This window comes from Protopterus annectens, chromosome 12.part0 (assembly GCF_019279795.1).
Source record: "Protopterus annectens isolate FY-2018-M chromosome 12.part0, PAN1.0, whole genome shotgun sequence".
Classification (NCBI taxonomy): domain Eukaryota; kingdom Metazoa; phylum Chordata; order Ceratodontiformes; family Protopteridae; genus Protopterus; species Protopterus annectens.
Genome location: NC_056746.1, coordinates 180,130,317 through 180,158,041, shown reverse-complemented (window position 1 = coordinate 180,158,041; position 27,725 = coordinate 180,130,317). Strand labels below are relative to the sequence as shown.

The 27,725-nt window shown below is 43.9% G+C and overlaps 1 protein-coding gene across 8 annotated transcripts in view; it reads right to left on the bottom strand.

Annotated features, from left to right (window-relative positions):
- Positions 1 to 27,725, bottom strand: part of TRAF7 (TNF receptor associated factor 7) — a 1,047,901-nt gene that overhangs the window by 178,669 nt on the left and 841,507 nt on the right. For all 8 annotated transcript variants that reach the window (XM_044089204.1, XM_044089203.1, XM_044089206.1 and 5 more), the window contains one exon: positions 6,572 to 6,694. In XM_044089204.1, the coding sequence (XP_043945139.1) occupies positions 6,572 to 6,694 (123 nt within the window). The remainder of the gene's footprint in view (positions 1 to 6,571; positions 6,695 to 27,725) is intronic.

Sequence of the window (27,725 nt, the reverse complement as noted above, 5' to 3'; positions counted from 1 at the left end):
AGCCTCATGTACACCAACAACCCCCTACTGCTAAATCACCCAAGTACAATTTGTGAGAGATGCATGTACACTAAGAATCTGGAATCCTTGCTCTCTCGTGCACAGAATAGTAATACTGAACAGGTTGTCAGCTCACATACTACACCTCCTACGCAAACCATGTGCTCAACACATAAACCATCATACATGGAGGTATTCACCAGAGACCTTCCAAATACAAACATGCTACACATAATACAGCACATACAGCACTCAATATACATAAAAACACAAGAACCAGTATCTCACTACATAAGCCCTTAAGGCAAAGCATATCTAAACTAAATTATTTAGTCAAAGGTGACTCCATTGTGAGTCACAGATGTCCCACTCACCAGGCAGGACAAGGAGAAGGTTACAGTCAGCTGTCTATCGGGTGCCAGGATCTGTCAGATCACAAATGCTCTCAAGTCTCTCGACAAGTACTGTTATGACTCCATCATAGCGCATGTTAGTGTGAATGACTTGAGACATACCTCACTGGACTATATGAAGAGAGATAGGATTGAGCTCTCTGAATGTGTCCCAAGCAGGTATGTCCCTAGCCTTGAGCAGCATTCTACCCTCACCTAGGATGACACCACAACATAAACAAAAAAGAGCAACTTCAACAATTGGCTTAGTTTCTGGTGTCATTCTAAGGGGACCCAGTTCCTGTCAGCCTGAGATGACATGGCTGGTAGACCACGCTGCTTTGCCAGAGATGGTCTTCACCTGTCACCTCTCGGCTTTCGGTTACTGGCTAAGGTACTTGCCTCCACCATAGAGCCCTTTGCAGGCAAGGTCTCAAGAACAAAATTACCAACAAGAAAATATCACAAATAAATTAAGGGTTATGCAGCTAAATACTAGGAGTTTAAATCAGGAATTGCACTCTCTGGAAGCACTCCTCTCCCTGGAGGATGTTGATGTCTCTGCAGTCACAGAAACTTGGTTCAGGGCCGCAGATAATATCCCAGCCTTGCAATGCTACAATGCCTTCCATACTTTCAGACTACAAATGATTATGTGAGAAGCAAAGGTGGAGGAGTATCTATCTTTATCAAAGATAAATACACTTCTAGACTGGTTAGACAGGAAAACTCCGTGGAGTTTCAAGTTCAACTAACTGTGGGCCTTCAATAAGCCAATATACTCATACTGCCTATTTGGACCTACTTGAGTCAATCAAATTATAAATAAATACTCTAGTCATGGGCAATTTTAACTATCCATCCATTGAATGAGAAACCTACATGAGTACCAACATGCTTGCACAAAGGTTCCTGGACTTTGTCAACACTAATGCCCTGGAAAAAATAGTATGCAGCCCACCAAGGGGCTCAAGTATTCTTTACCTGGTCCTCACCAACATGGGTGACGTGTAATACCACCACAAGTATAAGGCCCTCACTGGTTAAATCTGATCAAAAATCAGTCACATCTGAAGTAGCTACAGCACCTGAACCCCTCTTAGGTGAAATCAAGCTAAACAGTTTCACCAAAACTAATTATACCCTCCTAAGAGATGGCATAAATAACTTCCAAGCTCCTGTTTCCACAGATGGCATTGACAACTATACTAAGGTATACACAAATGCCCTGTACAAACACTTATACAAATGTACTGACACGGCTGTACCTGATAGGATCAAAACAAGACCCTCAAGAAAAAACAAGCCTCCCTGGCAGACATCTAGCATTACTATAGTATACAACAAGAGAAAGGAGTTGCTGTCTAAAAATAAGAAAGAGAGGTCCCAGCACTGGAAGAACACCCTCCTCTGCTTGAACAAATAAGACAACTTCAAAAAAACAGCAACCATAGCTAAGGATAACCATAAGGCATTCTTCAGCTATATCCATAACCTAAAAGGTAGGATCCAGACATGTGCTGAACTAGCAGTAGATGGCATCACACACAGTGATCCTGCGAAAACAGCTAACCTATTAGCTGACAGGTTTGGTAAAAATGTCACCCCCCCGTCCCCTCTTTCACATTCCACAAAGCATTCCCTCTACATCTCCCCCACCTTGTATCTCCAAACAGCAAGTCATTAATGCTCTTTCTAAGGCCAAAAACACAGCCTCTATGGGACCAGATGGCATCCCAGGTTGCGTTTTTAAATGGTCTAAAACATGAGTTGGCAACTCCATTATGCACGCTTCAACCACTGTCTGAGTACTGGTTTTGTCCCTGTGGAATGGAAAACAGCAACCTTCATTTCCCTTCATAAAGGAGGTACAGCAACAGACCCATACGTTTAACTAGCCTTATCTGTAAGGCCATGGAATGAATCATCATGGACTTTGTAAATAAAGATATAGATCTCCAAACCCTTGATCCTCACACAGTTTGGTTTAGTCAAAGGCCAAGCCATACCTGTTAAACCTGGTGGACTTCTTTGAAAATGTCACCAGAGTCATAGATGAAGGCAAATCTGTACATACAGCCTCCCTCGACTTAGCCAAGGCCTTAGACACAATCTCAGAGTCAGACAACATTGATAAACTCTACCAATTGAATATCAACCCTTATGTTATCAGGTGAGTTGCTAACTGGCTCACCGACAGATCACACTCAGTCAAGGTTGGGGACTTTACCTCAACCAGCAGACCTGTCAGCAGTGGAGTTCCAAAGGGGTCAGTGCTGGGCCCCCTAATGTTTGGAATATACTTCTCAGAAGTTCAGGCCAAAAGAGAGGGACTGTGGCTGACTAAGTCTACTGACGACTGCAAATTAGGTGCAATTACGGAATCTCCAAATGATGTAAATACACTTCAACAGGGACCTACACAAACCAATGATTGGTGCCAAAGCCATGGACTCAAAGTGCTAAAAAATGCATTATCATCCATTCGGTAAAAACGATATCCCTGCAGACTATTGTATAAATAATAATACCCCAAATAACAACTCAGTAGTGAGAGACTTGGGAACACAAGTTGACAGTAGCCTAAACTTTGACCAGGAAGTGTCTACTGTGGTAAGGAAGGCATTCTACGTTGCACACCTCATTAGCAAAGGCATTGTCTCATGAGGGAAAGAGGTCATAACTCCCCTGTACTCGACCCAAATCAGGCCAATAATTGAGTACGATGCTCCCTTTGGTATGCACCTTACCAGGCACCTGCAGCAACTTGAGGGACCTCAGAGATTTCTAACCAAGAAAATTCAGGGTCTCCAGCACATGTCATTCACTGACAGACTGAAGTCACTGTCACTGTACTAATTAGTGTACAGACTACTTACAGGAGACTTGTGCCTGGCCCACAGAGCAATCTCGAATCCAAACCTAATGGAAATGCTGCACATCCACAAGTCAAATAGGATAAGAGTCACTCACTTCAGGGACCTTAACTTGGCCTGCAAAATAAATAGGACCTGCTGGAGAGACAGATATGTCTCTCACAGGTTGCAGCTCCTCTGGAATAGGCTACCAATTCACATTAAACAGAGCCCCTCTATGACCCTGTTTAAGAGCAGCCTGGATGACTGGATGGGAAACCATAAATTCTTGCTAGGGATTTCACCTATGACCCTCCTAGTTATGGGCAGTCATTGCTAACTAAGATCTCAGGTCTAGGCAAGATCCTTTATATTGGCTTTCTCTAGCATTATATTGGGTGCACATGGCTAGGCTTATAAATACGTTTGGGTCAATAGCCTAGTAACCACCTATGAACCTATATGGACAGATTACCATAGCTTAGCATGACTGGGAGAAAGAAGGATGAGAGTCCAGGAGCACCTAGAAAATGGTCCTAAGAAAACCTGTCCTACCCCTGGAGAAGGAATCTACATTACAGTGTTTTCTTAAAGTGTGCATAAAGGACCAATTTGCTGCTTCTAGAATACTTCTAAAACCAAACAATTTCCAAAAAGCCAACAATGATACCAATACTCTGGTAGGTAAGTCTTGACTATGCCTGGAATAGGTTTGTCAAAGTGGATATATGACAAAAGGTAATTGCATGTGATAATCATTTGTAAATGGTCTGTTTTGACACAGGTTTTTTTTCTCACCTTCATAAGAAATGAACAACAGATCAGAAGTTTTGAAAGATTTTGTTCTGTCAAGATAGTACCAGAGTTGGCTGTGGACACCTAAGGTAGAGAATTCTTTCTCCCTCATTTCTCCCACATTTTTAGTTTCTGGAAAGAAGACAGGGAGATGGTTAACTTGGCTTAAGTAAACCAGGATATTACTTTAGGCATAAATGAAGGATTAGGTATTAAGAAAACCCTATCTTCATGGAAAATGAGATAAGGCTGACCCATCATGACAACTTACAACTCAGATATCCTTCTTTCAAGATGACACAGCAATTAGTAAGACTATTTTCCATGTCAAGAACTTCAAGTTAACCTGATGAACTGGTTCAAAAGGAGCAAGAGTTATACTAACATAAACTTACAATAAAGGAGGAGCCACCTGTTTTATAGGAGGCTCTGAATGCAACACCCCTTTCAAAAACATTTTCACATGAGACTGCATTGAAAGAAGGTGATCTATGCACAGACATAGTGAAATGGCCAACAAAGCAACCCCAAATGAAGAGTAAGACAGACCAGAGGACAGTAACTCACACAAATAATGAAGAACCAGAGAAACACTAGCACTGAATAGGTGCTGGCTCTTTTCTTGGCACCAACTAGAAAATCTTTTCCATTTACAAATACATAATTTTCTAGTAGCAGGTTTCCTTGACTCCGTTAATACCTGCCACACATCCTCAGAAAAAAGACGCATAAAAAGTACTACAATTCTATCATCCAGGATGTTAACTGTAGTTGTTTGGGACAGGGATGTATCAAAGACCTCTGGTATTGTATAAGTAAATCCATTCTGTGAGGACGCTTGTGGTAATTGTTTCTGGCATTTCCAAAACAAAGGAGAACCACTGCTGCCTGGGCAAGAAATGAGTCACCACAATGATCTTTAGGGAGTCCTCCTGAATCTTTAGATTGGCCTTGAATATTAAAAGGAAAGGGTAGAAAAGCATACAAGAACATTCTTGTACAAGAAAAAAATGCATTTATCTTCCAGGCCTTTTTTCACAGAGTCCTGAAGCAGAATTGTGCCAACTGGCTGTTGTCACTAGGAGGAAAAAAAGGTGTATATTAAGTGCTTCCCACAGCTAGATCAAATTTTGAAAGACCCCCCCCCGATTCAGTCCCCATTTATGATGGGTCTGTTCTGATCCAGCTCAGCTTGTCTGCCACACAATTTTGCTCAGATGGTGTGTAAGATACCTGTAGAGTGAGACTGTGCTGAAAAGCTATATCCAAGGCTACCATGGCTAGTCTGCACAGAATAAGATCTGGATCTCCCTTGTTTAAGTACCACATCATTGTAGTGCTCTCTGTAAATACTCGTAGAGGTCACAGGGACCACAGATGATTCAGAAAATTGAGAGCATTTATAACAGCCAACATCTCCTTTATGTTGAAGTGCTTTGTTCTGTCTTTTCTGTTCCAAAGACCCTATACTTTTATGCCCTTAGATACTGTTCCCCAAGCAAAAGCTGATGTGTCTGTTTTGACTGACTGTGCTGGAGCAGAATAGGAGACCTACATTCTCAGAAATTTGGTGTCTCCACCACAAAACTTCCTTTTTCACAAACCCTAAAACTGGAATGTGAAATGTTAGGGGTTGCTGATGCTGGACCATAAAGATTTCAGGTACCACTGGATTTTTCTCGTGTGGAACCTTGCAACAGATATCATGAGTATCATACATGCCATGAGACCATGAATCCTAAGGAATCCCTTTGCTGATATGGTAGTCAACAGTATAAAAACTCTGGATTAGATCTAAATACAGATCTACTTTTTCCTGTGGAATAAAAGCTCTTTGAACTGACGTGTCCAGGAGACTCCCCAGGAAAATAATCTTGTGAGAAGGAGTCACACAAGATGCCTTGGACAAGTGGAAGCTGGTTGACTGTTACATCGTTAGCAGGATATGACCCATATAGCTTACAGTGCTGCAGCAGTGATCCATATGAAGAGCATTAATAATTATTGCGGTTGTGCTCCTTTGGGGGCAGGAGTGGGACATGCGTTTTGTCTCCAGCTATCAAGAGATCACAACATGCCACACTACACTGTTCAGTGGAAATACACTGAATATTGCCTTATCTGCCTTCTACTGCTTTTGAAATCTCACTACTGTTACTACTAAATGAATTACTTGCTGTTTACACTTAACACACTGCTGTCTTTGTTGTCTGCAGTTATAGTCTCTGCAGATCTCAGCTAAAAACTATGTAAACACTGATTTATCAAAAAGCAAATATACAAGCACATAGACAGGAGTGGTCTGATTTAGCAAAGATGGAAATCATTTTTCAGGTTAATACTTCTGTAGGAACAAATCAATGACTGCTGACAGAAAGCTCACAGCAAACTGCACTACTGTTTTGCCATCCACTCTAGAAATTAAACCTGAATCCACTACACTGGACAAATGTGATACATTTTGCATGCTGAGCTGTGTGTGTGTATGCACAGGTGTGTGAATGTGTAGAAAATAACCTTTAAACATACCTTAATTGTTTGGTAAGATCCACTGTAAAGGTAGTTCTGAGAAGCTACTAGCGCTCGAACCCAGTGATTCAGACCAGTCAATTCTTTCTTTAGTTTCAGCTCCGTACCCATTATATCCCACACCTACAAAACATGGAAATAAATGAATGATTTAAGAAGCAAAGTTGGATAAATGGCTTACAGCTAGTTGCTAAACTGTACCAGTCTAATAAGTGGAACTCAAAAAGAAACCAACACAAATACAGCTGATTAACAAATATTTAGGAGTCCAAATGGAAAGAAAAACTTATCTATGGAAAAGAACCCAACACCTATTTACAAGCTGGGCTTTCATTTTTTTTTTCCTTTTTTGTTTTTTAACATCTCATTAACACTGAACCTTCCTAATTCTCTACTGACTCGCTCTTTTCTCTTCCCATCCACAAGTGTTAGAAAGTACAGTTTTGTACCTACCATAAATGTAGATGTCCGAACAGGATAGCATCTGCAGTCCTTACAAATGGGTTGTCCTGTCGTCAGGCAGCCCTTCGGTCAGCCGGATTCCAAAGTCTGGGTCTGGCCTCGGCTGGTGTCGCACTTCACCCGACGTCATCTTTGCTGGTCTTTGGGTATAAAGGCATCAGCCGACGCCATTTTCCTCAGTGTTTCTTGCCCCAGATGCCAGTTGCCCTCTTGGATAGCTAAATTTTTGGATAAATGCCAATGTTTCCAAAAAGGTAGAAGGCAAACACAAAAAAAAAAGCATGTATGTACATATATACAAACAAATACACCATAAGAGATCCCCCCCCAGCTAGCTATTAGGTGGGCAAATACCCTAGGAGTACCACAGAGGGGAAGGAGGGTGGGTAATCCTGACTGCAGATGCTATCCTGTTCGGACATCTACATTTATGGTAGGTACAAAACTGTACTATGTCCTTCAAGGATGCATCTGCAGTCCTTACAAATGGGTAGAATACCATAGGCCAAACTAGGGGAGGAGGAAGAATAATTATGGTGTAGTTAGGATCCCTTGCAAAACAGCAGTGGCAAATCCTGCTCGGGATCTAGAGTATAGAGGTAAGTTATAATGCTTGGCAAATGTATGCACGGAGGTCCAAGTAGCAGCCTCAATAATGTCCTTGGCAGCCACTCCTCATAAGAAAGCTGTGGTAGTGGCTGTAGCCCTTGTAGAATGAGGCCTTATGTTCTGTGGAATTTGCTTTCCATGGTAGGAGTAACAGAATCTTATGCAATTTCCTATCCACTTGGAGATTGTCTGTTTGGAAATTGCTTTTCCTTCCCTTCCTGTTGCATAAGCTACTAGAAGCTGGTCAGTTTTTCTATTGCCCTTGGTTCTGTCCAGGTAGTAGCACAACTGTCTATGTACATCCAAGGTATGCAGCAGTCTTTCCCCCCTGTTCTGTGGATTGGGAAAGAAGGTAGGTAGGTGGATTGCCTGGTTTAGAGACACTCTGGATACCACCTTAGGCATAAATGTAGGATTAGTTCTCATGGACACTCTATCTTGATGGAAGATTAGGAAGGGTTGTACTGCCATTAAAGCCTGTAGTTCGAAACCCTTCTTGCTGAAGTAATTGCCAGTAGGAAAGCAGTTTTCCAGGATAGGTGTTGAAGATCTGCTGTTGCTGCTGGTTCGAATGGAGGAGTGTCAATTTTTCTAGCACAAAGTTCAAGTCCCATGCTGGTAATGGTGGTTTCCTAGGAGGTTTTACATTCTTAATTCCTCTCAGGAACTGCCTGAGTAGAGGATGTGAGAAGACGGGGGATCAAGCTGTATTCTGCAGAAATAGCTGATGCATGTATCTTGATGGAGGAATAGGACAGGCCTGTATGGAGAAGCTCTGCCAAGTACTCCAGGATGTTGGCAATATCTACCTTTGACACATCTTTCCCTCTTGCAGTACTCCAAATGACAAACCTTTTCCATTTTCCTGCATAGTTCCTTCTTGTTGAAGGTCTGCGGGCCTCAAGGATAATGTCTTTAACCCTTTGGGATAAATCTGGGTTAGTTGCTCTTATGTAATGTTCCAGGCAGTCAGTTGCAGAGTTTTCAGGTTTGGATGCAGGATGTTGTAGTCGCTCTGAGTTAACATCAAAGGAATCAGGGGCAGTATCCACGTTTCCCCCCGAAACATGCTCCTCAGCAATGGATACCAATGTTGTCTTGGCCAATTTGGAGCTATCAGAATTATCCTTGGACGTTCCTCTTTGATTTTCAGTAGTACCTTGTGCATCAAAGGAAGAGGTGGAAATGCATATGCTGTCAGGCCTTTCCAATTGAAGGATAGAGAGTCCACCTTCCAAGCAAGTGGGTGGTATGTCCTTGTGCAGAATTTCTTGAGCTGGTGATTGTGTGGGGATGCGAATAGGTCTATTTGTGGCATTCCCCATTTCTTTGTGATGGCCTTGAAGATGTCCGGGTGTAGCATCCATTCGTGAGCATCCGAGGTAGTTCTGCTTAACATGTCTGCTAGGATGTTTTCTTTTCCCGGTACAAATATTGCCTGTAACTGAATGTTGTAGCTCAGAGCCATATTCCATAGGTCCAGAGCCATTCGGCATAGGGGGTATGAATGAGTGCCTCCCTGTTTGTTGATGTACCACATGACTGTGGTGTTGTCTGTCCTTATCATCAATTGGCCTTCTTTGAGGAATGGTCTGAAATTCTGGATTGCTAGTTTTACTGTCAGCATTTCTTTTTGATTTATGTGCAGGTGCAGCTGATCTGGAGTCCATAAGCCTTGAATGCACTTGTCCAGCATGTGGGCCTCCCAACCGAGGTCTGAGGCGTCCGTTGTGATGGTTTGGCTTGTTTGAATGTTGTGGAAGGACAATCCTGGGTTTGACTGGCATGCCTGAGCCCACCATAGGAACTCTTCTTTCAGGCATGGGATTAGTGGTATTTCGGTTTCTAAGCTGTGTTTGTGTTGAGACCATAAATTCTTTAGGTACCACTGTAGCTTTCTCATATGCAGTCTGGCATGGGGGACCAAGATTATGCAGGATGCCATGAAGCCCAAGGCCTGCAGTACTTTCCTTGCTGTTAGTTTGTTCTGCTTTGTTAATGCCAAGAAGTAAAGAGGAAGTTGTTCTTGTTTTTCTGCAGTTAGGAATGCCATCTGTTTTACTGTGTCCAATTCTGCACCCAAGAATGTTCTTGTTTGGGATGGTATCAGTCTTGACTTTTTAAATTGACTGTGTATCCCAGGGCTTGTAGTAAGCAAATGACTCTTTGTAAGTCTTGTGTCAGCTTGCTTTTGTTGTCCGCTTGTATCAGGTAGTCGTCCAGGTATGGATAAATTTGGATTTCCTGAAGCCTGCAATGAGCGATTACTGATGCCAGGCATTTCGTGAACACTCTGGACGCAGTAGATAAGCCAAAGGGCAATGCTGAGAATTGATAATGCTCTGATCCTGCAAGAAATCTGAGGTATCTTCTGCAAATTGGTCGTATGGGGACGTGCAGGTATGCCTCCTTGAGATCTAGAGTTACCAGCCAATACTCCTTGCCCAGCATGGGAAGAAGTTGCTGTAGGGTCAGCATTTTGAATTTTGGAACAATGATGAATGTGTTTAAAGCGGACAGGTCGAGAATAGGTCTCTAACTTTTCTCTTTTCTTGGTACTAGGAAGAGTCTGGAGTAAAATCCCTTGCCCTGTTCTGTAGGTGGTACCCTTTCTACAGCTCTCATCTTTGTTAATTGAGCTATTTGTTTTAGGGCTTCTGTCTTTTGGTTTGGTGGTAGGTTTGGCATTCCTCTTTTTACTGGTAAGGTGTGGAAATGAAACCTGTAGCCTTGGTCTATAGTTTGCAAAATCCACTTGTCTCTTGTGATATAGTGCCAGTTTTTTGAAAATAAGGCTAACTTTCCGCCTAAGGGTGCTGCTATTTGTTCCCTGGTAGGCGGTGTCAGAGCCAAGTCACTGTGATTGTCCTGTTGCAGTGGTAGTGGTTGTATCTGTGCCTCGTTGGTTATTGCCTTGCCACTGGCGTCCCCTGTAGGCACCTCCTCTGGATTGATTTCTGCCTCTGGAACGTCTATTCCTGCCTCTCTGATTTTTAGAGGAATCTGGAAAGGACCAATTTTTGGAAGGCCAGTTCCTGCTGAACCTTGGGGGCTGAACCTGTAAGAAATCTTTAACTGTTTGTACAGATTTTGCCTTCTCTTCCATTTTCTTCATTACTTGTTGGGCAGGAGAACCAAATAGACTGACCTTATCCATAGGAGCATCTAATAGCTTTGCTTTAACATGATCCGGCAAGACCTGTTCTTTCAACCATGCATGCCTTCTTATAACTGTGCCAGTCATGGCTGATCTAAATGAAGCCTCCAGTGCATCATAGCCACATTTTAAAGAATGGTTACTAACCTGCTGAATGTTATTCACCATTTCTAGAACATATTTCTTATCTAAGGAATCATCAGAGGACAGTTTCTTAGTTAACTGATCAAGCATAAACTCTTGGTATTGGATCATATGAAACTGACAGTTCAGAGCTCTAGCTGAGAGAGTAGCAGAGGTGTATACTTTTTTACCCCATCTCTCTAAGGACCTGGATTCTCTATCAGAAGGAAGAGGGTTTTTTGCTGAGGTCGAGCTACTGCCTTAGGCCCCTGGGAGATAGTCTCAGGATCTGCAAAAGGAGCCTTGTATAAGTGGTGATGAGTGTCCGGTACCCTGTAAAACCTATCGGGCTTAGCAGGGGCTGGAGGTAAAGTATCAGGAGCAGTGCAAACATCATTAAATGCATCATCCACAACAGGAAGAACTGGAGGTATAGCTAAGGGCCTATGTTGCGGTAAGTGTAAAAAGGTCCTAAGCCTTTTTCTTGAATCTGAGAAATCTTGTCCCTGCCATTGGAATTGCTCTCTCATGGCATGTAAGGTTTCCCCAAAGGAAAATTCCTCTGGTGGAGAGGCAAAGGAATAGATTCTTCAGCATCAGAATCTTCATAAGTAGAAAGAGGAGCCTCTGGATGGTCTGTATTGTCTGAATCATCAGAAGAGTCATCTGAGGACACTGGCTCAGGGGGCTCTGCTCTAGGTCTCTTTTCTGGAGGTTGAGAGGCCCTGTCTGGGTGAGATTGGGATCCCCTTATTAAAGAGATGAGATCCTCTGCCAGAGTAAGCATTTGGGAACTGGAGCTGGGCCTGTGAGAGGGGGGCTTAACAGGCACAGACTTAGCAGTTTTGGCTGCTTTAGCCCTGGCAAAGGCCTTTATAGACATGGCTGCAGGAGGCCTAGCAGCACCACGTGCTGGGGTAGAGACATCCAAAGGGATGGTGTCCGATAATTCTAGAGAAACCACATTAGTAGGCAAAACTTCAGAGGCCGATTCAACTAGGGTAGAAGGGGCCTCGGTAGTAGTCATGGATTCTGCTGAAGATTGAACCGTTTGCTCGGTTTCGGCGAAACAGAGACACTCGCGGTTTGCTTAACCGTGGTTTCGGCGAAACCGCGGACATGAGTGTCGGTCCTTTTCTGCTTCTTAACAATTTGAGTAGTCGGAGGATCCGACGGCATAATGTACGCAAAATCTGAGCCAAAAACTGTTCAGCAAACTCCGACCGACGCCTAAGCGTTCATCGGTTGAAGGAAGCACAGGCTAAACAAGCTGCTACGTCGTGGTCTGGGCCCAAACAAGGTAAGCAGTAAGAGTGGAAATCTTTATGAGGTATTTGTTTCCCACAAGTTAAACAGTTATTCACTTTTTCTGACATCGGCTGAGGCAAGAAAGAGTCCCCAATGGGGTACTTAGCTTTTAGAAGTCTTCGAAGTAGTATTCGGTAGTAGTAATCTCTGGATCTGACCGACCGGCACTTGCGAACAGCTTCTGCTTCGGGCGCCACGCGGCAAGAAAGACTGAGGAAAATGGCGTCGGCTGATGCCTTTATACCCGAAGACCAGCAGAAATGACGTCGGGTGAAGTGCGACACCAGCCGAGGCCAGACCCAGACTTTGGAATCCGGCCGACCGAAGGGCTGCCTGACGACAGGACAACCCATTTGTAAGGACTGCAGATGCATCCTTGAAGGACATCACACAGAAGGTGATAACAGTGAACAGTCTATGACTGCACCCACCAGCATACAATGTGGGACGCACTTGCATACTGTCGAAATCCCTGCCCTGTGAGAGCCTAATGGCTACACTGTAAAAATGGGACTTGCAATCAGTGCCGTGTGCGTGTGTGCACACGAGTGCACACATATGTATGTATGTGCTTTCACACACTAATCATTATTTGTCTATAGCTCGTGTGCTGATTAGCAGACCAAAGTAGCCTTCCTGTTCTTTGAGGGAACTGCAGTGACACACACCTTTGGCTAAATATCATCCCTGCAGTGGGCTAGACTACCTCCCTCCAGTCAGGATGAGCAATCTGACATAGACAACTCCCTCTCCCAGCTGTCCTCTCCAATGCCTGGCCTTACTAGTGGCAGTCCAGCTGCACATCTTCAGGGCTTCACTGTTCTGTCACAGAGCTGTTTCACTTATTAAGCAATTCACTGTCATGTGACAACAAAGCATGACAACACAATACATTTTTCATTTGATATCGCCGGGCTGGCATATTAGACCTTTTTCATCCATGGCCCAGGCTTGGTGCAAAATGTAACTAAACATGTACAGCATCACGCAAATACAGAAATTTAACATTCAGAAGAGGGAGAGAAAATCAGCAACACCCAGACATAACAGATGCATATGACAGACATAACAGATGCATATGACAGACATAACAGATGCATATGACAGACATAACAGATGCATATGACAGGAGTACAAGGCACATTTGACACGGTGTGAAATCACATATCCCTACATAATGTCATCATTTTGTACATTAATGTCGAGTATATAAAAGAGAATACAGCACGTCAAGAAAACTATGTTTCTTATTATTGTGTTGTAGCTCAGCAATTACAATGCAGCAAAGTAGCCAAACAAGGCAGAAACTGAACATATAGGTTCATAGGTAGGTACTAGGCTACCGGCCCTGGGGCCTATACAAGCCCAGCCAAAAAGGTACCCTGGCTTTTGCCACCCAAAAAAATTATTTTCCTGTGCCACTGTCGAGGCACTGTGTAGGGCATCTGTTTGAGGCCGGTAATCCTCTGTGTGAGGTATTTCTGCGGCCTTTCCAGTTGTTGTAGATGTCTTGTGAGGTACATATCAAAAGGGGCATTGTACTCTATAATGGGTCTAATGAGTGATGAGTGGAGGGGAACAATGACCTCTTTTTTTTCTGGATGAGAAACCTTTTGTGATGAGGTGTGCCACGTAGAAGGATTTCCTGACTACTGTGGTGATGTGATTATCAAAGAAGAGACTACTGTCCACCTGTGTCCCAAGGTCTCTTATCACACTTTCGGTGTTAAGTAGACTACCGCCTATGTTGTAGTTCATGGGTACAGAGTTTTTACCAAAGTGGATGACAATGCACTCTTTGGCATTAAGCTTGAGGCCATGGCTTTGAAACCAGGCATCTGTCTCAGTGAGGCCCTTTTGTAGGATGTCCACGTCATTAGGAGTTTCGATTATGGCTCCTAGTTTGCAGTCATCTGCGAACTTCATTAGCCAAAGACCTTCTGTGTTAGCCTGTACTTCAGAGAAGTAGATACCAAACAGGAGAGGACCCAGGACTGAACCCAGTGGTGCTCCACTTGTCAATGGTCTGAAGTCGGATTTGGAGTCTGCTACTTTCACAGTGTGGGTTCTGTCAGTGAGCCAGTAGGCAACCCATCTTGTGACATGGGGATTCATACCGAGTTTAGTGAGTTTATCTATAATTCCAGTGTGAGGGATGGTGTCGAAAGCCTTGGCAAGATCGACATAGGCTGTGTGAACCACCTTACCCTTGTCTACGGCTTTGGTGACTGCTTCAAAGAAGTCTATCAGGTTTAGGAGACACGATCTGCCTTTTACAAACCCAAATTGGGTGGGGTCCAGAGTTTGGAGATTACCAATGTCTTTGTTTATAAGTTCCATGATGATTCGTTCTATGGCCTTGCAGACCAGGCTCGTCAGGCTAATGGGGCGGTAGTTCCCGGGGTCCGTGGTGGCTCCTCCCTTGTGGAGTTGGATAATTTTTTATTTATTTTTTTTTTATTTATCATTTTGTTGACCGGGAAAGTAACTGTCGCTGTGCGCCATTCAGCAGGCACAAAGCCTGAGGTGAGGCTATGATTGAACATGGTACTTAGGTGGGGTGCCAGTTTGTTCTGTAGTTTGTGTAAAACGCAGCCTGGGATGTTGTCTGGTCCCATGGATGCTGTGTTCTTGGCTTTGGAGAGTGTGGTTTTTACCTGTGCAGCAGTGATTACAGGAACTTTGCATTCTTCCAGTATAGAGATGGGCTCTTTAGGGGGTGAGAGGGGGGTAAAGTTAAAACTGAACCTATCTGCCAGGATGTTGGCAATATCAGTTGGGTCTGTATATTTAGAGCCATTGTGCTGTAACTCAGAGCAGATCTGAATTTTGCCATTGAGATTCTTGACATAGCTATAGAATGCTTTGTGGTTGTCTTTACAATCAGTGGCGATTTTGTTTTCGTAACTAGCTTTGGAGGATTTTATCAGGGATCGCAGCTTCTTACTGAGGCTGACCAGGGAGCTCCTCCACTCATGGGATTTTACTCTCTTTTGCAACAGTTTCTTCCTTCTGTTGTACAGTTTGTTTATGGCAGGGGACCACCGGATTGGCTTCCTTTTTTTGGAGCATAGTGTCTTGGTTCTGTTTGGGATAGCAAGATCCATGCACTCATGTAAGTGCTTATAAAGTGCAATTGTGCAGGATTCAGTAGTCGTAATTGTATTGTCCATCTGCATGGGTGTCATGAAGTTCACCACTTCTGTCTTAAGAAGCATGAAGTTGGCTTTGGAGAAATTTTTTACCATGGTTTCCTTAATGGGGGGTGGGGGCAGGATGTGGACATCTAGGGTAATTAGCTTATGGTCGGATCGGACCAATGAGGCGTTGACTTCAGGTGTGGAACACCGGTCACTCATGTTGGTAATGACTAGATTTAGGATATTGCTGCCCCTGGTGGGGGTGTGGATAAGTTGATCTAGGGCATTGGAGTTTATGAATTCCAGAAAGCGTTGAGCGAAGGAGTTGGTAAATGAGTAGTTTTCCCAGTTAATGGTGGGGTAGTTAAATCGCCCATTATTAGGGTGTTTGGTTGAACCCTAACATTTTCCAGTACATCAAGAAAAGAGGAGTGGGAATCCTGGGGCATGGTGGGTGATCTGTAGCAAGCTACAATTTGGATTGCAGTTTTGCCCAGAGTTAGTTGCACTTGGATAACCTCAGCTGCAATATGCTGAACAACTAGCCTGGAGGTGTGGATATCCTTAATGAATATGGACACACCTCCGCCTTTGGTGTTCTGGTCCAAGTTACATGGCCGAAAAGTGTGGTATGAGTTATAGCCTGGTAGTGAAGGGGTGCTCTCTGGAGCCTTGAACCAGGTTCTCAGTCACTGCACAGATATCGATGTTCTCCATTTTAAGGAGTGCCTTGAGTGAGTGCATTTTGAGATTAAGACTTCTAGCATTGAGTAGCATCACCCTCAGTTTTTGGTTGCCTGTTCCTGTTACTGTGGTGAATTTGTCATTTGAACCTTGCCTAAAAAAGGCACTATAGGGGCAGCAAGAACCTTAGCCAGTATCCGGAATCCCAGGGGTGACAGGTGCAGGCCATCTCTGGCAAAGCATCGTGGTCTGTTGACCATGTCATCCCAGGCAGACAGGTACTGGATCCCTTTAGAATGGCACCAGAAGCTTAGCCAATTGTTGAAGTCAATCATTTTGTCCTTGTACTGCGGCATCATTCTGGGTGATGGCAGAATGCTACTCAGGGCTAGGGTCATACCTGCCTGGGCTACAAGATCGGAGAGCTCTTCCATGTCTCTTTTCATGTAGTCCAGGGAGGAATGTCTCAGGTCGTTCACACTAACATGGACAATGACAGAGTCATATTTGTACTTGTTGTGGAGTGACCTGAGTGCATGGGTTATGTGGTGGATCCTGGTACCTGACAGGCAGCTGACAGTAACCTTCTCCTTGTTTAGCCTGGTGAGTGGGACATCAATGTGCCTGACTATACAGGCACCTATGACTAGTGTGTTGGGTACATTGTTTTGCCTTATTGGCTGTGGTTGAGTGGCACACTGAGTCTGTGGGCTATGTGTCACTTGGGTTGTGTTGGGGGGTGGAGGTTGCTTGCATTTCTGCTTTGGAGGTCTCTGTTGCTTAAGCAGATTATTACGGAGAGCCTCTGCGAATGTTTTTGTGTTTCTATGTGTGGATTTTGGTGGTGTAGATTTAGTGAGACTATGTGAGGAGTGTGGTGTGGTGCAAGTGTTTACCTTCACCTCTTGACTGTCAAGTTCAGTCTTGACTGGAGAGAGCTTTACCTCCAGTTTGGCTAGATAACTGCATCTCTCCCAGGTTATAGTATTGGGTGGCAGGAGGAGAGGGTTGTCTGTGTACATGAGGCAATTTCTACATTGCCCGAAGATGCCCAGATTCATCAGATAGACAGGAGAGAACACTGGGAGCTGACCCTTGGACATGCCTGAATAAAAAACGATTTTCCTCTAGATAAGTGAGGAAAGTGAGTACAAGAGCTGTTTTTCTCTAAGCAAGTGAGGAAAGTAAGTACCAAAACTGTTTTCCTCTAGGTAATAAGGAAGGTTGAGTGCTATAGTAATTAGTAGGTTATTTAGTCTTTACAAGTTCTGAACAAGTGCTGATCACGAATAAGCAAATTCAAGTGTTAAAACTAAGAATCTGCAGTTATTTATGTTAAATGTGACAGTTATGAAGGGTAAAACATCTCAGCTTTCATTTATAACCATTAAATTGTGAAAATGCAAACTTAGATGGGACCATTCTCTTTCTCTGAGGCACTGCGACGTTAGAATGGGAACACAAGAATGGGTGTGTGACAGCATAGCACTAAATATAAGGGAGGGAGCTATTTTGATAAACTGGAAGGAGAAAGTTATACAGGTGCTGCTGAATCTGCCTCAGAAAGGTTTTGGCCCTGAGCATGCTCAAAATGACATGGGTATGACTTGCAGTTCAGTTGTTGGAGAAAGAAGGTGTTGGAATCACAAAAATGGAGAGTCATCAGGAAGGCAACCCAGAATTACAGCTCCAAGGATTAGTCAGTACTCTAGCTGAGTTTGGCAGGCGTAGTGCTCCATGCTTTCTGCTCAGAAAGAGGGTAGGGCATGTTAGGATTGCAGATAAAATGTTATGATCCTAATCCCAACAGAGGGTGGCTGCACCCACAATCCCACGCTTTTCTTTCTATCTCCTGATTACCTTAGACACTGCAGGTTACAGGGGAAAAAATGGGTCAGTGGGGGACAGAAGGTTAATGCTCATGGTAGAGAGGAGGGATGAAGACCACAAATAAATGACATAAGTACTATAATCTTTTGAGAGACAGCTGTTGGGGGCGTTTACCTACTGAAATCTATCCATCACTAGATGATAACGTTTGAGGACCACTGTAGGAGCTCTAACAGGAAACTCAATCCCCCATCCCATACATTCTTGTGCAAATGGTGGCATACCAACAAAAAAAGCAGGAAATGCTTCTTGCACAGTTCTTTTAGCAGTGTGAAACATTTAAACTGGACAGTCACATACGTGTCACATACGTGTTAATCTAGCAACCATTCTCAAATATTCCCTAGATCTGAAGTAATGATGCTGATCAGAGACTACTAAACAAGATCTTCCTTTTCATAAACTGGGACCACACTGCCACACATGCAATGTACTGCAAATATGTGTATTTACAAACTTAACTGAGACTGACTCAAGGTGTCACAAAAGGACTGGTTTACTTCAGAAGACTGTGGAGTCACTTCCACATACCAAGCATCTGGTTGAATATTACAATAATGAGACAATGGAACAACATGAAAATGGGCTACATTTATGTAGTGCTGTCCCTTTGGATGTTTAAACTGGTTCTACCTGTTCTAGTGTATGTTAAAAATCCCATATTACTCTAATTTTTGCTAATTTATTCTATGACCTCAGGTCTCCCTGACCACAAACCCAGTAGGATCTACCCTATCAATAATATGAAAAAAATACAATAAACAAGGAATTTGTGGGGGACTTGTGTGTAATAATATAAGAACCTTAATCCTCAGTACAAGATATTTCATACATTTCACAAATCAGACCTTTATACAGTCAATTTCTCAATTTCTTTTTAAAGTTTGTGAGTAAGGTTTCTCATTCACATCAATGAGACTGGTAAATACATAAATGCTCAACTGAATGGGCTATACATAGGTTACACAAGGTTTTATAATTGGGATGTCTCACGTGTAATTTTCTACTCTAGGTCTGAGGTAAGTTGCAATCTTTCTTTAACAGTATCAGTAATGTTTTTTACATTATCTCGGTAGTGTCATGAGGGTTATGCTCTGACAGGTTAGTTTTACAGTTAATACTGACTTTTTGATTAGGTCCATTTAGTCACTAATGTTACTTTCTGATGGCTAGGCATTGTTTATTAAAACAACCACACTAATGACAAAGTACAGTTGTGTACACTTAAAATAAATGTAGATGTTCAAGTGTATTCACTGTTGCAGTCATTACATTTGGGTTATCTGCTTGCAGGTAGCCCTCAGTCAGCCTGATTAACAAAGTCTTGGGTCCTGTGTCAGTTGCTGTTCCTTCTTCCATGACGTCAGGTCGTCAGGGGTATAAAACATGCAGCCAACGCCATTACATCAGTTTTTCTTGCCCCAGATGTCAGGTACCCCCTTAATGGGAAGCAATTAAATATAAAAGTACAAAGATATAGTTCCAACAAAAAAGCAAATACACCAAAAAGGCTTTTTAGCATAGTAAAGGAAAGTAGAAGTATAGCCAAAAGAAGTTTGGGGACTGGAGGGAGGGTAACCAGGACTGCAACAGTGAATACACTTGAACATCTGCATTTATGGTAAGTGTACAGAACTGTACTATGTTCTTCATGTTTCACTGTTGCAGTCATTACATTTGGGTAGATTCCCAAAGCTATGGTTGGGAGGAGGAATTTAGATAGTATTAGGGCCAGCTATAAGGCCCTGCAAGACTGCAGTGGCAAAGCCAGCTCTGGATTTAGAGAAAACTGGCAAATGATAATACTTGGTGAAAGTATGTACAGAACTCCAGGTAGCAACTTCTAGATGTCCCTGGTAGGGACGCCTCTGAGAAAGGCTGTAGAGGTAGATGCAGCCCTGATGGAGTGAGGCCTGATCCCCTGAAGGATAGGTTTTCCATGGTGCTTATAGCAGAAATGAATGCAATGGCTTATCCATTTAGAAATGGTTTGCTTTGAAATAGCCTTCCCCTCTGCCCCTGCAGCAAATGCCACCAGCAGTTGTTCAGATTTCCTTTGAGGTTTAGTCCTGTCCAAGTAGAATCTAAGTTGTCTGTGCACATCTAAGGAATGCAGTATCCGTTCCCCTTTATTCTGTGGATTGGGAAAGAAGGTTGGCAAATGAATGGAACTATTTAAGAGCCACACTGGATACCACATTGGGAATGATGGATCGGTTCTGAGGGACACCCTGTCCGCATGAAAGATGATGAAAGGCTCCACTGCCATAAGGGCCTGTAATTCAGATACCCTTCTAGCTAAAGTGATTGCTAAAAGGAAAGCTGTTTTCCAAGAAAGAAATTTTAAGTCTGCAGTAGCAGCTGGCACGAAAGGAGGTAGAGTGCGTTTCTCCAAGACAAAGTTAAGGCTGGGGTTGGAGCTCTCCTGGGTGGTCTCAAATTTTTGGCCCCTCTGAGGAACTGCTTGTGCAGTGGATGAGAGAAGAGGGGAGGTTCTGTGTTATAATGAGCTGAAATGACTGAGGCGTGGATTTTAATGGAGGAAAAAGACAGGCCCTTATGAAGCATCTCAGTTAAGTATTGTAAAATCTGAGGTAAATTGGGCGCTGCTGTGCTTATCCCTTGAGACTGGTTCCAGGAACAGAATCTTTCCCATTTTTCAGCATAAGATTTTCTAGTACTAGGCCTCCTTGCCTCTAAAATGATATCCATCACAGGTTTGCTGAGGGATGGTAAAGGAGAGATTAAGTAATTAGCCACGCTGCAAGTTTCAGTGTTAGAAGCTGAGGGTGCAGAATCTGGTTCTCCTGCTGAGACAGCAGGGAAGGAGTCTGAGGCAGGTGCTATGGAGATAACTGTGACACATTGCGCAGAAGGGGGTACCAGTGTTGGCGCGGCCAGTCTGGAGCAATCAAAATCATCCTTGGTTTGTCCTGTTTGATTTTTAGTAGTACTTTGGAGAGCAGAGGCAGAGGGGGGAAGGCATAGACTGATAGGTTTTTCCAGCTGAAGAACAGAGCATCCACTTTCCAGGCTTGTTTGTGGGGAGTCCTTGTGCAAAATTTGTCCAATTGGTAGTTCTGGGGAGAGGCAAACAGGTCTATATCTGGGCTCCCCCATTTGCTTGTCAACATGTTGAAAGTCCTTGGTTCCAGTTTCCACTCGTATGGGTCCATGAGGTTTCTGCTTAGTCCATCTGCCAGTGTATTTAATTTTCCTGGCAGGAATTGAGCTTGTAGGTGCACTTGGTAGCTCAAGGCTGTGTTCCACCATGCCATGGCTAGTCTGCAGAGGGGGTAAGAATGTGTACCCCCCTGCTTGTTTATGTACCACACAACAGTGGTGTTGTCCGTCTTTACCATTAGTTGTCCTGGAAGAATGTGGTCCTTGAAGGCTGTCAGAGCATTTTGTACAGCTAACATTTCTTTTTGATTGATATGCAGGTGCATTTGACTTGGGTTCCATTTGCCCTGAATGCACTTCCCTGCCAGGTGAGCCCCCCATGCATAGTCTGATGCGTCTGTTAGGGTTTGAGTGGCAGAGGGTGGTGTAAAAGGTAGTCCCTTGTTTTGGTGGCAGGCCTCTGCCCACCATAGGAACTCTAGGCGTAGGCAAGGTATGATAGGAATCCTAGTTTCTAGGTCCTGAGAATGTTGACACCATAGGCTTTTTAGATACCACTGTAGTTTCCTCATATGCAGTCTTGCATATGGAATTAGAAGAATGCAGGAAGCCATGAACCCCAAGGCCTGCAGTATTTGTCTTGCAGATGGCAGGGTTTTTCTGGCCACTTGTTTGAAGTAGGTTGTCAAATGAATTTGTTTCTCTGGAGTGAGGTAAGCCATCTGGGAAGTTGTATTCAAGCTTGCTCCCAGGAATATAATTTGTTGACAGGGTACCAGTTGTGATTTCTTTTTGTTTATGGTGTACCCCAGACAAGTTAGAACCCTTTGTACAAAGGCCAGATAATTCAAAAATGTCCTGGCTTTCTGCCTGAATTAGACAATCGTCCAGGTATGGGTATATTTGAATATTTCTTTGCCTGCAAAATGCAATAACTGGAGCCACGCACTTTGTGAATACCCTGGGCGCAGTAGATAAGCCAAAGGGCAGTGCAGAGAACTGATAGTGCGTGTAGCCTGCTTTGAAACGTAGGTATCTTCTGCAAGATTCCCTGATTGGGATGTGCAGGTATGCTTCTTTTAAATCTAGTGTTGCCAACCAGGTATCTTTGCCTAGCATAGGAAGTAATTGGTGAAGAGTCAGCATCTTGAATTTTGGAATCTCCAAAATGGTGTTAGGAAGACAGGTCCAGGATAGGACGCCATGAATTGTCTTTTCTGGGTACCAGGAAAAGTCTCAAGTAGAAACCTTGTCCCTTTTCCTCTTCTGGTACCAGTTGAATAGCCCCCATGGCTTAAGAGAGAAAGTACTTGTTTTTGGGCTTGTGCTCACTGATTTGGGGGTAGGTCCGGCCACCCGCTTGGTGTTGGCAACATGTGGAAGTGAAATCTGTATCCCTGGGACACTATATTTAAAACCCATTTGTCCTGGGTAATGAGTTCCCAATTCTTTGCATGAAGAGCAATCTTTCCCCCCAAAGGGTAGTCAGTTGATAAGTGCTTGGAAATTTTAAAAGGAAGTCATTGAGACAGTTTACCATACGGGGGTCTTATTATTCCCAGATTTGGAAGTGGAGCCCCCCCCCCCCCACTGCTTAGTTCTGTGTGTCCCCTGGGACTGAAACCTGGGGTTTTTGCTGTGTCTGGGTTTGGCTTCAGAAGACCTGGAAGGGGCTGGAAAGGACCAATTCTTAGAGGGCCAGTGCCTACTAAATCTAAGAGGCTGAACTTGTAAAAAATCTTTAAAAGTTTGCATAGATTTAGCTTTATCTTCCATCTTTTTAAGAACCTCCTCATCCTTGTTGCCAAATAGGTGGTCCTGATTTAAAGGAGCATCCAACAATTTAGCTTTAACATGATCAGGCAAAGATTGCTCCTTAAGCCAAGCTTGCCTTCTGAGCACAGACCCAGTAACAGCAGCCCTGAAAGAGGCCTCTAATGAATCAAAACCACACTGCAAAGTATGTTTTCTAACTTGTTCAGCAGAATGCATAAAATCCTGTAATTCTTTATTTTCCAAACAGTCAGGAATCAAGCTCATTTTCTGTTTAACCAGTCCAATAACATGTTGCTGATACTTTAACATATGAAACTGGCAGTTTAAAGCCCTAATGGCCAAGGTTGCAGAAGAGTAAACCTTCTTACCCCATCTATCCAGCGCCATGGAGTCTCTATCAGAAGGGGTAGGATTTTTAGCAGTAGAAGCCTTAATGCCCTTGGACCCCTGTGAAATAGTCTCTGGATCTGCAATAGGATTTTTAAAAAGGAGCTTGTGGGACTCAGGGACCCTGTAGTATCTGTCAGGTTTTCTGGGAGCAGGAGGCAGGGAATCAGGGGCCAAAATAGATTCTGAAAAAGCATCATCAACAATGTCTAGTACAGGAGGAATAGCTAAAGGTCTATGCTGAGGTAGGAGAAGGAAATCCCTAAACCTCTTTTTTGAATCAGAAAAATCCTGGCTTTCCCAGTGGAAATGCTCCCTTAGAGTATGTAAGATTTCCCCAAAAGAAAAATCCCTCATGAGGGGAAGCAGAGGGAATGGAGTCCTCTGCATCACAATCTTCATAAGTAGATAAGGGCAAATCCAGATCATCAGAAGAATCAGAAAAAACAGAATCCTGATCAGAAGATTTATAATCAACTTTGGTCCTAGGCCTCTTAGAAGGGGGGAGGGGTTGGCTATCCCTGATTAGAGTTATTAGATCTTCAGCCATTCTTATTAGTTTTTTAGGCATGGAGGCCTGAGCATGTGGCCTTGGCATCATTTTTTTAGGCATGGATCGAGATTCAGGCCTAAATAAAGAAGGAGGCGTCAATTTAATATGCAAGTCCGTAGGCCTGAAAACACCCTAAGAAGCTGGTGCCTGCACAGCGGCTCCTGACCCAGCCATCCGTGGGTCCCATAGATGAAGCATCTCGCGGCATACCGGACTCGGAATGGGTCTCAGTAGAGGCCTGCGAATCAGAAGTAGCGGGTATCAGGATCTGTGAAGGCGCCTCACTGAGTACCGGTGAACTGGCGACTGGCTTAGGAGAAGTATCGTCGGCAGTTTTGGACCTCGGCGACCTGTCTCTGTCTTTATCTTTGCGTTTTTTCAGAATCCCGGTAGTCGGATGGCTAACCGACGACATTTCTGCATTATTAAACCGAGAACCGAAATATTTAGAGGCAAAAATATACAGACGATGGATGGAGCGCTGATTAAATAAAGCACAAATCCGACAGCAAGGTACTTCGTGGTCAGGGCCTAGGCAAGGAATACAGTATGAATGAAAATCTTTATGAGGTGGTATTTGCTTTCCACAAGTAATGCAATTATTAACTTTTACTGACATCGGTAAGGAGCAAGAAAAAGTTTTCCCAATGGGGTACTTAGCTTTAGTTGAAGACTTCTGTTCTGAAACTCGAAAACTAAAATTTCAGGAGTCGGCCGACCGGCACTTGCAAACTGCTTCTGCTTCGGGCACCGCACGGCAAGAAAGACTGATATAATGGTGTCAAGCTGCATGTTTTCTACCCCTGACGACCTGACGTCATGGAAGAAGGGTTAGCAACCGACGCAGGACCCAAAACTTTGTTAATCAGGCCGACTGAGGGCTACCTGCAAGCAGATAACCCAAATGTAATGACTGCAACAGTGAAACACGAAGAACATCTTTCATTTCCAGAAATCTGATAGGATGGCAGTATTGCTTTTCAGGTTGTGTGCATTTTTTGTGTGTGTGGAGTGAGTGGATTTTTTTTCTCTATCAGTACGAACAGAGTGGGGTTTTTCTAATTGATTATGGCAGTACAGTGGTGGCAACTATATACAGGTGTATTGGCCTGGTTGCACATACTTAGAATCAAACTTTTAGTTATGTACTCACCATAACTTCAGATTGTTTGGGATCCATCTCGCCTGCATTCTGAATGATGGGTTCGGAGCCGATCCCTCGGCTCCGACTCGGCACGCTTATGCCAAAAGAGCGAAGTCTCTTACTGGCTGAGCTTACCATATCCCAGGATGCACCACTACCAGTCCCCAAGATCTAGTTTGTCCGCATACATGCACACATGCACACCCTGCTTATATAACATCGTCAGATGAAACAAGATAAAACAGTAGAACTCAAAACCGTTCAATCTCTTCTGATCTCCAAGGCAGGGGAAGGAGGGTAGGAATGTAGTAGATGGATCCCAAACATCTGAAGTTATGGTGAGTACATAACTAAAAGATGTTATGTGATCCTATCTCGCCTACATTCTGAATGATGGGACAGGCCCCTAGCACCTGAATCCTGGGTGGCTCACTGGAAAACACTCCTGAGTACCGGGAACCAAATGAAGCTCGTCTCTAGATGCCACATCCAATTTGTAGTGTGAAATGAAAGTGTGATTGGACCAAGTAGCCGCAGCACAGATTGACATAAGTTTGGAATTGAATGAAAAGCTATAGAAGTAGCCATAGCTCTGGTAGAATGAGCCTTGATAGATGTTGTAAGTTGCTTATTCAAGAAGAATAAGTCTGAGTTATGCAATCTCTGATCCATTTTGAGATAGTAGCTTTTGTGATGGTTTGGCCCAGTTTATTATCTGGAGAAGGACACAAACAACTGGTCTGACTTACTAAGTTGCTGAGTCCTGTCTAAATAGAAGCGTAACTGCCTGTGAACATCCAATTTATGAAGAGTGTATTCCTGCTCATTGGAATTTTGGGAAGAAAACCGGTAGCTCTAGAGATTGTTGGAGGCAGAAACTAGAACAGACCTTTGGGACAAAGGATGGATTAGGCCTAAGTGATACTCATCCTTGTGGAAAATCAAGTACGGTGGCTTAATAGACAGGGCTTGAAGTCTCAAACTCTTCTTGTCAAGTAATTGCAACTAAGAAGGCAGTTTTCCAAGACAGGTATTTTAACTCAGATGTAGCAGCCGGTTCGAAAGGGAGATGTTAATGCGCCAAGCACCAAATCAAGATCCCACGGAGGTGCAGGATGAAAATTGGTGGTCTTAATAGGCTCGCACCTTTAATGAAAGTTTTGTATAGTCTGCTGCTCATCAAAGGAGGATCCATGGATTCGTGGGAATTTAGAGATAGCCGCTAGTTGGACTTTAATAGTTGAGACAGAAGATCCTTGATTAAACAAGGATGTTAAAAATTTTAAGACCTCTGGACAGGAGCAGTGATAGGGTTCAAGCTCCTTGAGTTGAGCTCCAGATAGCAAACCTCTTCCACTTACTAAGGTACAATTTGTTAGTGGTGGGTTTGTGGGCCAAAGATAAAATGTGAACAACTTCCGGTCTAGAGTGTGCCTTCTAACCAAAGTCGGAAGTGGAGGAGCCAAGCTGTCAATTTAAAGATTGAAGGGACTGATGTCAAGTCCCGATTGATGGATTAGCAAGTCCGGAATCAGGTCTAAAGTCCACGGATCGCTCCAATGCGATGCTTCTTCAGGTAGGGAAACCATACCTGACGAGGCCAGGCACGGGCAATCAATAGAATCATTGAAGACCCCAGTTGAGAGGCTTTTTGAATAACTCCTCTGGAAGAAGCGGAATTGGAGGAAAAGGCATAAAGTAGCCTCCTGTTGGCCAAGGTTGTGCTAGAGCATCCATGGCTGGTACTCCTGATGTGATCATGAGGAAGAACCTTTGGCACTTTTGGTGTTTAGTGTGGAGTTGCAAAATAGGTCGCCAACACGGCCCCCATCTCCTGAAACCTGAGCTGCTACTGTGTGTGGTTTAGAGACCACTGTGAGGAGAGAGAATTGGGGTCCTGCTCAATTCTGTCTGCCAATATATTTGACTTTCCCGGGATGTGGGTCGCTACTGCAAGAAGCGTTGGTAGCTACAGCCCATTCCCACACTCCTCATGGCCTCTCTGCAAAGGGGGTAAGTGACTCTGTCCCTCCTTGTTTGTTCAGATACCAAACCACCCACATGTTGTCTGTGTGATGGCGATGATGCCCTGAGGAAGCGTTGAAACTTGTGTGTAAGGGCTTAGGATAGAAGTACAGCCCTCATCTCCAACACATTGATGTGGGAGAAGAGCTTCTCGCTCAGCCAGGAGCTCCCTGAACTAGCTCTGCCCAGACAATGCCGCCCCCACCCTATCTGGGAGGCATCTGTCGCCAGGGTAACCACTGGAGAGGAAGAACAAAGGGTTTTGATCCAAATTGGATGTCTGAAGCCACTCAGCGAAGGTCCCTTTTGCATACATCCGTAATCATGATGTGATGATTGAGGGAAGATCCCAAGCGATATATTGCGCTGACAATAGCCATGTCGAAGAACCTCATGTGCAATCTGCCAGAGGGACTAAAAAGAACCGTGGCAAGGACATTGAGCCTAGAACTTGTAGAACCATCCTGGCTGTCGGGGCTTGGATCTCAGAGATCAGAGCTTGAACTTGGCCCTGTAAAGTTTGGATCCTTTCGCAGGTGCCAAGAAAGACGCCAAGATCAATCTTGAGTCTATCTCTGCTCCTATGCGAAACTTTTATGCGCGCTTGAGAGGGCAGCAAGACAGACTTTGACCAATTGAATGTAATCCCCAGGGTAAATACCCAGGAGATGGTGGCTTCTGAGGTTGTCCATTAGTAGATGCCTGGTGGTGGCAGTCAGGGGAGCACAGTCAGTCCAGATAGGGAAACACTTGGAATCCAAGACTTCTCAGGT